The sequence below is a fragment of the Zingiber officinale genome, chromosome 2A (assembly GCF_018446385.1).
Source record: "Zingiber officinale cultivar Zhangliang chromosome 2A, Zo_v1.1, whole genome shotgun sequence".
In the NCBI taxonomy this organism is placed as follows: domain Eukaryota; kingdom Viridiplantae; phylum Streptophyta; class Magnoliopsida; order Zingiberales; family Zingiberaceae; genus Zingiber; species Zingiber officinale.
This window is the reverse complement of record NC_055988.1, coordinates 74,212,923-74,227,222: the sequence shown is the minus strand read 5'-3', so window position 1 is coordinate 74,227,222 and position 14,300 is coordinate 74,212,923. Positions and strand designations below refer to the sequence as shown.

At 39.9% G+C, this 14,300-nt stretch overlaps 4 protein-coding genes across 6 annotated transcripts; 2 read left to right on the top strand and 2 right to left on the bottom strand.

Annotated features, from left to right (window-relative positions):
• Positions 1 to 1,447: 1,447 nt before the first annotated feature.
• Positions 1,448 to 2,404, top strand: LOC122041197 (fasciclin-like arabinogalactan protein 9). The gene has a single exon (XM_042600806.1). It carries the CDS (start codon positions 1,498 to 1,500, stop codon positions 2,266 to 2,268), a length of 771 nt encoding a protein of 256 aa, XP_042456740.1. The 5' UTR covers positions 1,448 to 1,497; the 3' UTR covers positions 2,269 to 2,404.
• An 839-nt stretch (positions 2,405 to 3,243) lies between these two features.
• LOC122041196 (pentatricopeptide repeat-containing protein At5g25630-like) lies at positions 3,244 to 7,181 on the bottom strand. 2 transcript variants are annotated; one of them, XM_042600804.1, is made up of 4 exons: positions 7,034 to 7,181; positions 6,138 to 6,284; positions 4,344 to 5,246; positions 3,244 to 4,262 (listed from the first exon to the last, which is right to left on the bottom strand). In XM_042600804.1, the coding sequence occupies exons 2-4, from the start codon at positions 6,249 to 6,251 to the stop codon at positions 3,393 to 3,395; spliced, it is 1,887 nt and encodes a 628-aa protein (XP_042456738.1). In that variant the 5' UTR covers positions 6,252 to 6,284; positions 7,034 to 7,181; the 3' UTR covers positions 3,244 to 3,392. The 2 variants fall into 2 exon arrangements, with proteins under 2 accessions (XP_042456738.1, XP_042456739.1); XM_042600805.1 differs by having other exon boundaries at positions 6,953 to 7,039.
• A 366-nt stretch (positions 7,182 to 7,547) lies between these two features.
• LOC122041195 (N-(5'-phosphoribosyl)anthranilate isomerase 1, chloroplastic-like) lies at positions 7,548 to 11,235 on the top strand. Of its 2 annotated transcripts, none has more exons than XM_042600803.1 (5): positions 7,548 to 7,939; positions 8,052 to 8,113; positions 9,771 to 10,112; positions 10,210 to 10,373; positions 10,866 to 11,235. In XM_042600803.1, the coding sequence occupies exons 3-5, from the start codon at positions 9,798 to 9,800 to the stop codon at positions 11,089 to 11,091; spliced, it is 705 nt and encodes a 234-aa protein (XP_042456737.1). In that variant the 5' UTR covers positions 7,548 to 7,939; positions 8,052 to 8,113; positions 9,771 to 9,797; the 3' UTR covers positions 11,092 to 11,235. The 2 variants fall into 2 exon arrangements, with proteins under 2 accessions (XP_042456737.1, XP_042456736.1); XM_042600802.1 differs by having other exon boundaries at positions 9,766 to 10,112.
• Positions 11,236 to 12,356: 1,121 nt separating this feature from the next.
• LOC122039709 (acyl transferase 4-like) lies at positions 12,357 to 13,982 on the bottom strand. The gene is made up of 2 exons (XM_042599179.1): positions 13,431 to 13,982; positions 12,357 to 13,282 (listed from the first exon to the last, which is right to left on the bottom strand). The coding sequence occupies exons 1-2, from the start codon at positions 13,893 to 13,895 to the stop codon at positions 12,455 to 12,457; spliced, it is 1,293 nt and encodes a 430-aa protein (XP_042455113.1). The 5' UTR covers positions 13,896 to 13,982; the 3' UTR covers positions 12,357 to 12,454.
• Positions 13,983 to 14,300: the final 318 nt, after the last annotated feature.

The window sequence follows — 14,300 nt, the reverse complement described above, 5'->3', positions numbered from 1 at the left end:
TCGTTTGAGCTCGTTTAATGAGTTTCGTTAAGATAAACAAACCTAACTCAAGCTTCACAATATTCGGCTCGTTAGCTCGTGAACATGTTCGTTAAGCTCATGAATCAACTTTTAAATAAAAAAATAATAGTTTTGATATTGAATTTATAGATTTTACACTCTACTTAGGAAAAACATAGATAAATATATTAAATTTATTTATTAGAATAAAATTATAAATTTTAACAAGAATATTATAATTTTTTTAAAATATATTATTTAATTTTTAATGAATATTTAAATTTATAATTTATATTTATTAAGCTCGTTTAGGCTCGATAAAAGTTCGAATAAGCTCGTGAGTCATGAATATATTCGTTAAATAAAGCTCGAGCTCGGCTCGATTATAAATGAGCCAAATTAACATCCAAGAGTTCAGCTCGACTCGACTCGATTACATCCTTATTTGTAGATATCATTCGGGAATATTGAAGAAGTGATCCCTATTTTTCTCCTACTATATGATGAGGATTGATGACCAAAACCACTAATCCAGACTGTCCCAGCTCTCTCAACGTCCACCACCCTCCAAATCCATGGCCCATCACTCATCTTCAATTTTTTTTAAAAAAAATAATCCACTTATCCAATTCTGGATCAATCCAAAATTTTTTATCAACTATCACAGTAAATTAAAAAGCTGAATTTGGAAAGACGATCCAACATTATAAATAATTCAAACTCTTCAAATATAATATATTTGAAATTTATGGAACTCATCCCATTATTTACCATCGTACCAAAGCACCCTTTGCTCATTTTTTTTTTTTTTAAAATTAAGTATATAGATCTTTACAATCCGTTTAATTCTGGAATTGATGTTTCTGCTCCATATATATTTCACTAATCAAGTAAATAGGGAGTGGAGTGGTCGCGATTATATAGGAGGAAAATTGTCCTACAATAAATACTTAATTAATGGCTAGAATGCAATGCCCCTGGACCCTTCACTCATGGGACCCTTCACTCATCTTCAATTAGCTATAAGCCGGTGAAATGTCTCTTCACAATACTCCCATTGGATCCAATACCATGCATCATGCAACAGATCGCCATCGTGACACGCCACCTAATTCCCTCCCAACACTACAACACTGACAGACCCTTTTCAATTTTCAGAAACCTTCACCTCCCTAGCTAATTAATAATCATATTTTTTTCCCCACTTAATCAATCATCACACATATTATGCCACCAAGATCGATCCTGGACGTTAAGCTGTCCCTTGGTTGCTTCCTGTGCCTTCCTTTGGCCTCTAGCTCTTCCTCCTCATCACACTTTCCTTAATCGCATTATAAACCAATCGATCGAAAACAACTTTTACAGACTGTCGTCGATTCCTGACAGCCCTCACTCGCCAACCCCATCGTCCAGCTCACAATTTGCCATCCACGTATATATATATACACACACACTGAGCTAGATCTCGTGATCCATATTTCACCTGCAGTCGTCGCAATGGCCGTCGGATATTCTTGTTTTGCTCTTGCCGCAGTGCTGCTTCTGTTGCTGTTCTCGGCCTCCGAGGCGGCGACCGTCGCGCCGGCGCCGGAGGCTCCCGGGAAGCTCAACCTCACGGGGATCTTGGAGAAGGGCGGGCAGTACGAGAACTTCATCAGGCTGCTGAAGGCGACGCAGGTCGGGGAGCAGATCGAGAGCCAGCTGAATAACTCCTTCAACGGCCTGACCATCTTCGCGCCCACCGACAACGCCTTCGACAACCTCAAGGCCGGCACCCTCAACGGCCTCAGCAGCCAGGAGCAGGTCTCGCTGGTTCTGTACCACGTTCTCCCGCGGTTCTACAGCCCCACCACCTTCCAGACCACCAGCAACCCCGTCAGCACGCAGGCCTCCGGCGGGAACGGCGTGTACACGGTCAACATCACGGCCAGCAGCAGCAGCAGCCAGCTCAACGTGTCCACGGGGGTCAACCAGGCGCCGGTCAGCAACCACCTCTACCTCGACTTCCCCCTCGCCATCTACTCCGTCGACTCCGTACTGCTGCCGTACCAGCTCTTCGGGCCGAAGCCCCCGGCCGCCGCACCCTCGCCGCTGGTCAAGCCCAAGAAGGCCACTCCGCGCGCCGCCGACAGCACAGCCGACGCGCCTGCGACGACAGCCAGCGCCGACCAGTCGACGTCCGCGGCGGCGACGCGAGTTATCAGCAAGGCGGCGGCGGCGGCTGCTCTGCTTGCGGTGCTGACGGTGACCATTGCCAATCCCCTGTAGTAAACTAAACCGCGATCGGTGGCTTGCACTTCCGTTTAATTTATTGTATCATTGTGGATTATTTCATCTCGATTTCTGCGTGCATTTGTACTTCTTCGCCTCTTCCCATAAATCGATGAGCAGATGATCTTGTTTACGTTCATAAATTTTCTTTTCCAATTCACAGTAAATCACCAAATCAATCGGTAGGTAGATAACGACGAGGAAGAGGAAGCTGGATTTGCATGGCTAGCTGAGGTTGATCTGATACATTTCCTCCTCCCTTAAAATCTGATCAAATGACGACACAAACACAATAATCAAGTAAAATCTTGTTGAGCCATACGCATCACTTTGGGGAATTAAACGTCAATATCGAACATAAATGGTTGGTGACCATGCAATACGTGATACAGTGCAGAGTAGTGAGTGTGGTCACAGGATGCATGGCCATTAATTAAGATGGTTGGTGAGTTGATGGAGACGGCGGGACGGCAAGTTCTGCCGTGCCCACTCACCGGCAACCAACTCATGCATGACGATGGCACGGGCAGCCATGGGCCATGCAAAGGTTTTTCCTAAATGAAATCTTTAGAGTAACTGTAATCCACTGTGTGATATAAAGCAAATAAGAACAGTTCGGAAACAGAGTAAAGAATCTACACATTACTTTTGTCAGTTAAATCTAGGCTAAAGGAAATAGAATGATAACTACACTTTAGTTCTGAATCTTTTCAATCATGTCTTCCTTGTGGCCTTTTTGATATCCTTCATTGCAGGAGATGATGGTTGACTAAAGCAAGGTCCAATTAATTGGACCTTTGTTCTAGTTGATTGAAATAAGGAATTTAGACACATTATTTTTATTTGAACGCCAATCCACTAGATGGTTTGAATAATTGAAAATGTGTATTTTTGGACTCAATGTTTGTCTAGTTAATACGACTATATTAACAGTGAACTAGAACAACTTTTATCAATTCAGAAGGCATCATATGACATCTAAATAAAAATGCCAGTAAGAAGAAATTTGCAGAATCATGCAATATAATTAACAGATGGACCTCTCTTCTAGATTTTTGTTATAAACAACATCTAGTAAACTGGATCCTTCAATTTATCGATCAAATAATCAGCTTTCTGTACTATAGGAACATAGCTTTGCAATTCGTAGTTTGGCTGTACATCCCAGGCTGTTTCTGGCATTTGATTGGGTTCCTAACTCCAAATCTGAAGGCAGGGCTGATTAATGCTGATTTTGTGAAAATTTGAAAGGTCTCAGAACTAACCTCAGCATACTGTGAGGCCCTTCCAATTCCATTGGTCTTGAATCTCTGTCCACCATCAGTGAGTGGATTGGCTATTTGTGTAGAGTTAGAGTTTGCAAAACAATAAACCTGTCCTTGGTTCAGTTGCTCCTTATTCCACAAATGAAGAGATAAATCACTTTCCTTATGACGTGCATTAGAGTCATTCAGAGAACCAAGCACTCTGCTAGCCTCATTCTGCAACCCGACAGCTTTCCAAGCTTCAGCAACAAGGCAAATACAGTTTTTCTTAGGGCTCACTCCAGATTTCCTCATGGTATCAAGAAGTTCTTCAGCCTTCCATGGCTGTTTTGCTTCACCATATCCCCATATAAGTGTTTCAAAAGTCTTTATGTTGGGTGAAACACCGGACTCACACATCATCGAGAAGACCCTCATTGCATTTTCCATATCTGCTGCACTACACCAGCCACTGATGATTGTTGTGAAGGTCACAACATTGGCCTTTATGCCAAGTTCATTCATAGCCACAAGAAGGGCCTCAGCTTTAGCAGGTTCTCTTGCTCGGACATAACCTTTGGCGAGGATGCTATATACTTGTGCATCTGGATTAATACCTGCTTCCACCATCTTACTTAGAAGCTCCATGCATCTAGTCATCAGTCCCATTGCGCACAATGCATTCAGCTGGTGGCTGAATGTGACAATATCTGGCTTGACCGCGATTTCTTCCATTATTGCTAATACCTGTTCAAGTAGAAATTATGATCAACTGTCACTGCAGAGAGATTGTTGACTAAGAGAAAGATCATCAAACTAAATACTCACTTCATCAACTCCAGCTATATCTTGGAGATCTAGGAATCCTTTGACTAAACTGTTGAAGACTACAATATTTGGACGAATACCAAACGCCTTCATTTCATTTACACATCTCAATGCATCTTTCATGTTGCCTTCTTTACAATATCCACAGACAATAATGGCCCAAGTACGTTCATTTGGACATAATCTTGTCTGCATTTCTAATATTAGCACTTCAGCTCTCCTTGTTTCACCATTTTTAGTATAAGCCCTTGCAATAGTATTATATGTGACAACGTCAGGCTGAATGCCAGACTCACACATCTTATGATATACATTCCAAGCTTCAATTAGATTTTTCTTTTCGCACCATGCTTTAATGAGTATATTGTATGTTTGCTGATTAGGCCTCGTATTCTCCTCTTGAGACATCATATCCAAAAGCAGATTTGATTCTTCAGGTTTGCCAATGATGCCATATCCTTTTATAAGAGTATTGAAAGTGCTTGTTGTTGGTTTGCACCCACTTTGCTTCATCTTCCAGAAGATCTTGATAGCTTCATCAATCTTTTCAGCTTCCGAAAATGCATTAATTATGGCATTGAAGAAAACTGAGTCAGGTTTCAGTCCACTGTTCTCAAACTGGGATAGTAGTGAAGGAATGAATTTAAATTGCTTCTGTACTGTCAAAGCAGTTAATAGAGTTGTATATGTCACCACAGAAGGCTTATGACCCTCGTCAATCAAACTATTAAACAACGACGATGCTTCATGAGGTTTCTTTTCATCAATCAAACTACCCATTTTCTTTGTTCTTGTAAGAACTGTTTGGCATCGGTTTCCTTTCAAGCATGTAGTGCAGATTTCATGCTTTCTAGAGTAAGAACTAGAAATTGCTTTTCTAGTTGTGCCCCATTTGTGGTATTCCTGTTAACATTAAGATAGATATGCTCATGAAATATAGAGTTTAGGAGTAGTAACATATATGATAATGATCTGTTTGAAACAAGTCTTTACCATATTAGTATCCTACTATACGAGACTTATTAGATGTATTCGTGAACAAGGGCCTAATTTTCAGAAATGAGGTTTGGTAAGAAACCTCAGAGATGATCAATACAAATATTTTTTGGTTTGTACCTGTAGAATAAAGTTTCGGTACCAAAAATTTGGGTTTTTCATTGAGCTAGAGATTATAATGACCTATATGCCTGAGCTGCATTTATTCTAGCAGGTCTCTCTGCCTTTATATATGTATTATTGACAAATAGAAAGTATTACGAGTAATCTCTTACTCCTTACATATGCACACATACTCCCTCCCTTTCAAGTTGGTTCAAATATATTGTAGAAACTCAGTTTGTTATAAATATATTCAACTCTAAGCTCTCTTAAAGATTTGATTAGCAAACCTACTAATGAGAATGGTCGAGTGAGAAGGAACTAGGGTGGTTCTGATATCACATTGAGATTAAAGCGGAATTGTTCCTCATACAAATGATCGGTAACCCCTCTATCTTTATATATGCATTATCGATGAATAGGACATATTACGAGAGTTCCTTTGCTCCTTATTGATACATAACTCCCTAATATGTGTGATGTGTGATAACTTTTGTATGTAAAAGATAATAGGTATCTCAAAGTAAAGATCTAGAGTGCAAGAATTTAAGAATAAAAGCTCAATAACATCTACAGAAAAGAACTTTAGCATTATGGCTCAACACATGTTGCATCTCTATGACCTCAAGACAAAATACTATCTTTAGTAGTAGTGGATGATTATGCAAACAATAATTTGAATTGCAAGAGAATTACCTTGGTTGATAAGTCAACATATAATCGTTCTTGCTTCATGCTTTGTTTACCAAGATCCTTAGCTGAAGCATCTAAGGGAGTATGCTCTATTTTGCAATCTACCATGCACTTCATTGCCTAGTTTCTCTCCATATTTTCAAGTTTCAACTGCAAACATCATACAAGTTTGTTATATTAATTGCAGAATCATGAACAAAGAAACTATTCAAAACATAAATCTTTACATGCAAAAGGTGAAATTCCAAAAAATAAATAAACAGATGCTACCAACAATTATCATTGTTTATTTCCTTCAACAAATTCAGTAGCACTCATCTCAAACCACATTTTAAACATAACATATGTAGAACATCAAATTTCTCCACACACGATTTACGAATGTGAAAAAAATGCTTCATTGTGTATTTCAAAAACTTTCAATTGCAGCAAATAGTCTACAATCCCAGTCTCCCCATAAAACTACTTCATAGAAAATGGCAAAAACTTGCTGATATCTCCTGAACCCTAATAATCTTCATTGATGAAGAAAGTTGGAATGAGCACTACTGAGTTTCTTGAGGAAGATAAGGAATGATATTGCCATTTCGACTTCTTAAATTCTAAACTAATCTTCAAGACAATCAGTAACTACACAAACCTAGAACTAGCAGTTCACCGATGAAATTTGTGGATTCTGAGCAAAGAGCAAACTTTGAGGCAGATAGATTAATTACAATGCCAAGAGAAGCCAAGATAAATCAACAAAACAGTTTTGTCATATAATTAAGAAAGAAAAAAACAACATCCGCGATTCAACAACAACAGATCAAAAGTACCGTTTTTCTCGTCCATTTTGTACAGATGGAAGAGGACCGAGTTAGCAGAGGATTATGGAGGAAGGAAATAGGAATACACACCTGTCTGAGGCGGAGAAGAGATGGAAAGGCGTGGAGCGACGAGAGGCGCCCCTATCGACTGGGTTGAGATGCACACCACACTGCTGCCATACTCTTGAGTTCTCTTATCCACAATAATAACACAAACCACAATGAACAAAATAAAATAATTTTGAATAAGTTGATAAAAAATATTTTGATTTAGAATTAAAAATTGATATTTTATTGCTTTATGTATAATAATTTTAAGGTATAATTTAACTACACTGATACAAATACCGAAATAAAGAGATATTTTAAATACAAAAATATAGTGGGGTGGTCTTTTAATTTTTTGACGATTTACCTAATTTAGGATTTTTTTTTCATTTTTTCCAAATAAATTTATAATTAAATTTAATTGATTATTTTTTAAAAAAATTATATTCGTGTTAAATTTATTATAAATTCAAATTTAAATTCACAATAAATTAAATAAATATTAAGAGTTGGTGTCAGATTTAATATATTATATATTTTTTTAAAAAAATATGTCCGATTAATTGCCCTTCCATATTCCACCTGTCTTTCGACCAACGGAGGAGAAGAGAAAAAGAGGCAAGCACTTGAAAGACACTTTGGTTCCTCTTCCGCAAGCGCTCGTCGGCGTCGGAATCTCGACTTCCTCCCTCGTCCCTCCAGCTGCACCGGCGTCTCTCTCTCTCTCTATCTCTCTCTCTCTCTCTCTCTCTCTCTCACACACACACACACACACACACACACACACACACACACACACATACGGAGCATCCTCTTCCAGTGAAGAGCCGAACTCGTGCGTCTTCTCTCCTCGGAGGCTGCTGCGGGGATCGCCACAGTTGAGCGTCGAGCCGCTTTTTCCTCCGCCCTTGGAAGTAAAGTTCCCTCCTTTCTCCAGAGGATCAGATAGTAAGTTTGTTTTTCGTATTTGAAGCAAGCACCTCACGCGTTCGTTGAAATGCCCAACTGATTTTTCTTTTCGCTCCTTTTCGTTTGCTCTAATTTTATCTTATTTTTGCAGAAGAATGGCTACTTTGGGGCTCACGCGTTCACTTTCATGGCTCCCTTTGCAACATCACGACGGTAAGTTTTAAAGAGAAGATTTGGTTCTATGTTCCAGACAGATTGATCTTAACGTCTGTTATAGATTAATCGTAGCCCATATGTTTAATGCTTTTCATCTTTGGGAAGTTTCCTAATCCGTGTGCAACAGTTATAAGATGTCCAATTGTTGCACATATAGTTGTATAATTTCTCACCGAGCTTACCTCCCTAAGTGATAATTCCAAAATAACATTTTCATGTGATAATCCCAACCAACGGTGGAACCAGCTTCCACTTTGACTAAAAGTGGTTTAGCACTTGCATTTTTGCTTGTGGATGTGCATAAAAGTGAAATGACAATTCCACCTTGATAGACCTTCAATAGTCAAATTGCAAGTTTGTTGGCAATGTTTGTGCTCTTGGGAGCTCTAGGATATGTCTGCTAAAGTAACATGCAAGTATGAGGACATGAATGAGATGTTGGAACCTCCAAGAACATACTGGTGGTCTCATAGTTTGATTTTGACCAATAGATATACATCAAAGTGAAATTAGTAATTTTACCTTAATGAATTTTAGAGGTAAAATTACAAATATGATGGCACATATGGGTTCGTGGGAGCTCTAGGAGCACAAATGTAATCTCACATTTTCATTTTGATCTATGAATGTTCATCAAGGTGAAATGATGGACTTACCATTGTATGAGACCACCATTGCGATCACGGAGGTCCCTATCAATACTCTTACACTTGCATGTTAATCACTCTATGTCCATCAATATAAAATAATCGTTTTACCTTGATAGAACCACAATTGTCAAATTGCAAGTGTGAGACAATCAATGCGCTCCTAGGACTCATAGGAACCCATCTATACATCCAAATATGCATTATGACTTGTGTAGGTTCATCAAAGTGACTTGAATTTTTCACCTTGATGGAACTAGGGAGATCTGTTTGCAGATTTGAGGCTACCAATGTGATCTTGGTATGCTAGGAATCTATCTATGCCCTCACTCTATTCCTATCTCTTGATGTCAGTTGGATGAACAAAAATCCATTTTTAGGGAGAAAGAGAGATATTCAAGAAAAATTTAGAAAAACATACAATGTATCGGCCTGGTGAGATGAGAAATAGACAATTTTTGCAGCCTCAAGATGCAGGGAAGAATCATTGGTGAAGAAGGAGAATAAAGGGAAGGAGAATAAAGGGAAGGAGAAAAAAATAAGGGGTCACTGATTATGGGAAAAAATAGGAAGATTATGGTGGAGATATTATGAGGTTTTGAGCTGGATTTATTTCACTTACGTCTTGGGAAGATTTTTGTAGGACCAACCAGGGTTTGGTCTAGTGGAAGCTGTTTCAGGTGTGGGATGATATTGCTTGGTGAATAGGGTATTTTGGGGTCTATCACTTGGGGAGGTGTGTCCAGTGGGAATTTAGTAACTAAATATGTCCATTGGGCATCTCACAACTTTTCTTGCATGTTTTGGGAAATCTGGCTTTTTTCTAAAGAGAATTTGAATTAATACGATGCTTCGTCTTTGTATTGAGAATATTTTGTTCTTATTTTCAATGGGAGCTCAAACTGTGTAGTTATATTTGTATTTCTTTTACGTTTTTTCTCATTTATTGGTCCATTTAATTTCTTGTACATTTTATAAATGTACCTTTTGCTTTACACACAGAACAGCGAACCACGAGCATTTCATGTATTACTATGAACTCTTCTGGTGTATCTGCTGGTGCCATTGAATCCTTGTCTGCCGAAACAGGATTTAAAATGATTAAGCCTATTGTTAAAATGTGTGGTGTTACATCAGCAAGGGATGCTGAATTGGCTGCAAATGCTGGTGCTAGCCTCATTGGCATGATTGTTTGGCCACATTCAAAGCGTTCAGTCTCATTAGCGACAGCTAAAGAAATCTCCAAAGTTGCACGAGATTGTGGTTCAAAGCCTGTTGGTGTCTTTGTTGATGATGATGCAGACACGATATTGCGAGCTTCTGATGCAGCTGACCTTGAGCTTGTTCAAGTATCTTATCCTTTTTTATTCAAAACATTCACGATTGTAATTTTTTTTTTGATATTTTGTTAAATCTTATTGTTTTTGCTGTCATTTACTTCTTCAGCTTCATGGTGATGGTTCTCGTTCCTTGCTCCCCATTATCTTGCAACATAACCAAGTTATATATGTACTCCATGCCGATGAAGACGGTAAACTTCTCAACCATTTGGCCATGGAGAATTCTTCTTTAGTTGATTGGATTCTGGTGGATAGCGCTAAAGGTGGCAGGTAGGAAATTCTTTTCTACTATGCAAAGTACCACATGTATGATGCAAATAAATTTAGTGGCAGGTAGGAAATTCTTTTCTACTATGCAAAGTACCACACGTATAATGCAAATAAAAACATTACATCGCTTTGCATTAGAGTTTGAATAGGTTGTAAATGCTGATGACATATGGTTATGATATCAACCTTGTGTTTCTGAACAATCAATCAGGCATCTGATGTAAGCTTTGAGAGTAAAAATAGATGATGTCGGAGAGAAGTCTTTCTATCTATCATTTTTTACAAGTATTCTCTTAAATGAGGCAAGTCTTACATATCTACTAGTCATGCTATCAAGTTATTTTCATACTTCATGCTACCCATTTGACCTTTTTTGATGAACTTACAATCCAGTTTTTCAGTGTGTTCATGAATAGGTGGAATTGTCGACGTTTATATCTCGACAAACACACATTTCTGGTTCTAACAAGTCATTTCTTTTTTAATCTGCAGTGGTAAAGGATTTAACTGGCAAAAGTTCAAGTTGCCATCTGTTAGAAGCAACCATGGCTGGCTATTGGCTGGAGGACTTCATCCTGACAATGTTGCTGAGGCTGTTGGTGCCCTTAAGCCCGATGGAGTCGATGTCAGCAGCGGCATATGCGACGAGGGTGGTATCGACAAAGATCCCATGAGAATATCTTCCTTCATGGACAAAGTAAAATCTATGAGTTATTGAACTTCAGCTTAGAATAATTCAACTGCTATTTGCTGTTCATGTAATAAAAGCCTTGAATCGTATTTTTATCTGTTCATTAAATTGCAAAGTGTGCTTAACAATTTTATCATAAAGGTTCTTTTTCCCTGCAGCAAATAGCCTAATGTCTTGTCTATCTTCTTGATCTATCAGAAGCTTATCTGTTTGTTATTATTTGTTTTTAGCCAAGAGGACTAATCATCTTATTCATGAACTCTTTTAAATTTTAGATTTTTAACTTTTTTGCCAGGGAAGGAAGAAAAGTGTAAAGGGTGTTTATTTATTAATTTAAATCATTATAACATATAGTTTTGATAAAATTGCTTTCTATATTAGTCAATATTAAAAAGAAAGAGATACAATAATTTTGAAGGGTCCATAAAAACAAAGAAATGCTTGTATCTAAAATTAGATCAATATAGATGTTGACTAAAATTGCTATATGAATCTTAATTATTATAAATTATACATGGAAATTATTGTGTAAGTTCAAAAGGTTTAAGAAATATAAAAGAGTATGTATTTATAAAATTTAATTGTCTATATAGTAGTTTAGACTAAAATAGATATGTGAATTTAAATTGGTCTAAATATTAAAAAACTGACTTCTGGGGAATATAAAAGTTTTTATTTGTAAGCTTTGATTTATTTATGTAGTAATTTTAGTTAAAAATATTATTTGACTCTAAACTATTTAAAATTTAAAAAGGAAGATAGAACAATTCTATATGATTTAGAAAACACACGCAATGCTTACTTGTAAAATTAAATTAGTATAAATTTATATATGCATTGATATCGATTTAAATTTTTATAAGGAAAATATATAATAATTGAGGATGTAAAGAGTTTGTTTATAGCTAGTGTATGGGGTGTTGTCATTATAAAGTTTAATGTTTGAATCTTAATAAAGTCGAGATAAATATCTCCCTTATGTGTTAGTCATTATTCTAAAGGTTAGTAGTCATCCGTGATTTACCTTCTCTGTATTAGTCCTGGGATGAATTTTTTCCGTATTAATCCTGAGACGAATTTCCTCTATATTGATTTTGGAACGGATTAATAAAGATGTTAAAAATAAACGCATTCATCTATTATCACTATGAACAAGTTTTGAACACAAAAAGTCAAAGTTATTACATGATTATTTTTTAGTCAGAATTTAAATTTGAGTAATAATTCTTCGATAATTTCAAAATAACTATATGGTTATGTAATAATTTTGATTAAAATTTATATATACTTAATTTTGATCAAATTTATTATTCACTTCATTAAAAGAAAAAAAAAAGTCAATCACAAGAGATTTTTGTGAGGAGTGCGGTTTTATGCGGACTTTCCGGTTTTACACGAATTCCTTCAGTTGCTGCACGAAATCCTCTTCGTGCTCCTTGGTCACGACTTGTCCCACGAACCGCACCCCCTGCTCCGGCGCCGGCTGCTTCAGAAGGATCCCGCCAGCGAAGAAACAGTGGTCGTTGAGCGGCGCCACGCACCGCGGCGCCCCTCTCCCGTAGTCCACCTCGTGGAACCCCACTGCCCTCCAGTCCGACAGGTTCAGCGCATCGTATCCGATCGGGACTCTGAACGGGTCTTCCTCGAAGTCGCCCGCCGCCCACGCGGCGAACTTGGCCGCCAGGCTCCCCTTCGCCTCGCGTATCCACCCCACTATCTCGCCCACCGGGGCGCGCGCCACCCGCTCGCTCTTTTTCGTTATCGTCATGCAGTAGACGCAGTTGCCGTAGTAGCCGCCGCCGGCAGCATTCACCAGGTGGCGCACGTTGGCCGGGAAGACGAGGTGGGCATCGGCCTCCGGCTCGAGGCCGATGGCGCGGACGCGGCTCCGCCAGAGGACGGCGGCCAACGCGTCGAAGGTGGTGCAGCGGTTGGACGTCCCCCGCGCGTACGAGTCTTTGATCGCGTTGACGGCGTGAGGCGGGAAGTCGCGGAGTGAGCGAGCGAAGTTGTAGGCGACCGTCGGAGGGGGCTTCGGGTGGCGCATCGGCGGGGCCGGGATCGCCTTTCTGAGCCAGACCGGCTCGACGGCAGGGCCGGGGAGACCTCGGACGATGTCGGCGATGGCGTTCAGGAAGTGGCCGGCTCCGACGCCGTCGAACACCATGTGGTTAAATTTAAGTCCGATCACGAAGCCGCCACACTTGAGCTCCGTCACCTGCAAAATGCAAATCGTTGGTAGATTTTAATTAATTCATCGTTGAATAAATTAGATCAGAGGTAGTCAAATAGGTCAACGCGCTTTCGGCAAACATCGCATTGAATATTGTAAGAGGACTAAATTAGCACAAAATCGAAAAACGAACCTGCATCATCAAGATCATCTCGTGCTGGTTCAAACTCGGGGGCGGACATGGGAGGAGCTCCTCCTTGGGGATTACCAGAGGGAACTCTAGGTTCCTCAGATCGCTCAGGCTGTACCGGCTCGCCTTCGCCTCGACGAACCACACCCCCTCGCCGGTGCAAGCCACCTCCAGTTCTCCCTCGTCCGACACCACGAGCCGGCCGGCGACCGGGTAGTAGTGGGCCAGCGCACTAGCCAGCGCGGCTCTGATGGCGTCTGCTGGGGACTGAAGCAGGCCGCCGCCTTCATAAGCGGCGACCACTTCGACGAAGAATCTGAGGCCCATGGCATGGTCCAAGGACGAGAGGGGGAGACTCAGCTCGGCGGCGGCGGTGCCGCCGCTGGGGGCGACGAACTCCTCGGCCACCTTCGTCACGGTGAAGCTCATCGTCATCAGTGCGAGTTTTAGTTTTGCATGCCTTTCCATTTACTTGGTGGGGTCCTTTTATAATGGAGAGGAAAAGACCGGTAAACAGAGCTAATGGCGTATCTGTTTTCTTGAGTTCACATTTGTAGTTTAAATGCCCGTCTTTTCCTTGTCGTTGTATTTAAGAAAAGATGGACCTTAACGAGGCCATGGATAGGCGATGTGGTGGTAGGTGACTAATAAGACACGGAATATTCTTGCATTCACGTAGCAGAGCAAGTCAGGGAAGGCTGCTCCTATTAACCAGAGGAATCAGTCCAAGTAGATGGGGCCACCGTAATTGCTCCAGCTTGAAGCCTGCTATCGGCTGTCATGAGAATCTCCTGCTTTTCGTTAAGGCTATAGCAAGTTGCAGCATTGCCGCGTGGTGAGTTTGTTGGAAAATTGATTTGGGTGATTATTAAT

What these genes read in the sequence shown, in the direction of transcription:
- LOC122041196 (XM_042600804.1), bottom strand. Translation starts at nt 6,251, where the DNA reads ATGAAGTGCATGGTAGATTGCAAAATAGAGCATACTCCCTTAGATGCT. An exon ending in ATGTTGACTTATCAACCAAG is followed by an intron (nt 5,247 to 6,137) that starts GTAATTCTCTTG and finishes TAATGTTAACAG; the next exon opens with GAATACCACAAATGGGGCAC. An exon ending in ATATAGCTGGAGTTGATGAA is followed by an intron (nt 4,263 to 4,343) that starts GTGAGTATTTAG and finishes CTACTTGAACAG; the next exon opens with GTATTAGCAATAATGGAAGA.
- LOC122041195 (XM_042600802.1), top strand. Translation starts at nt 8,056, where the DNA reads ATGGCTACTTTGGGGCTCACGCGTTCACTTTCATGGCTCCCTTTGCAA. An exon ending in CCCTTTGCAACATCACGACG is followed by an intron (nt 8,114 to 9,765) that starts GTAAGTTTTAAA and finishes CTTTACACACAG; the next exon opens with AACAGCGAACCACGAGCATT. An exon ending in GATAGCGCTAAAGGTGGCAG is followed by an intron (nt 10,374 to 10,865) that starts GTAGGAAATTCT and finishes TTTAATCTGCAG; the next exon opens with TGGTAAAGGATTTAACTGGC.
- LOC122041197 (XM_042600806.1), top strand. Translation starts at nt 1,498, where the DNA reads ATGGCCGTCGGATATTCTTGTTTTGCTCTTGCCGCAGTGCTGCTTCTG.
- LOC122039709 (XM_042599179.1), bottom strand. Translation starts at nt 13,895, where the DNA reads ATGGAAAGGCATGCAAAACTAAAACTCGCACTGATGACGATGAGCTTC. An exon ending in AGATGATCTTGATGATGCAG is followed by an intron (nt 13,283 to 13,430) that starts GTTCGTTTTTCG and finishes TGCATTTTGCAG; the next exon opens with GTGACGGAGCTCAAGTGTGG.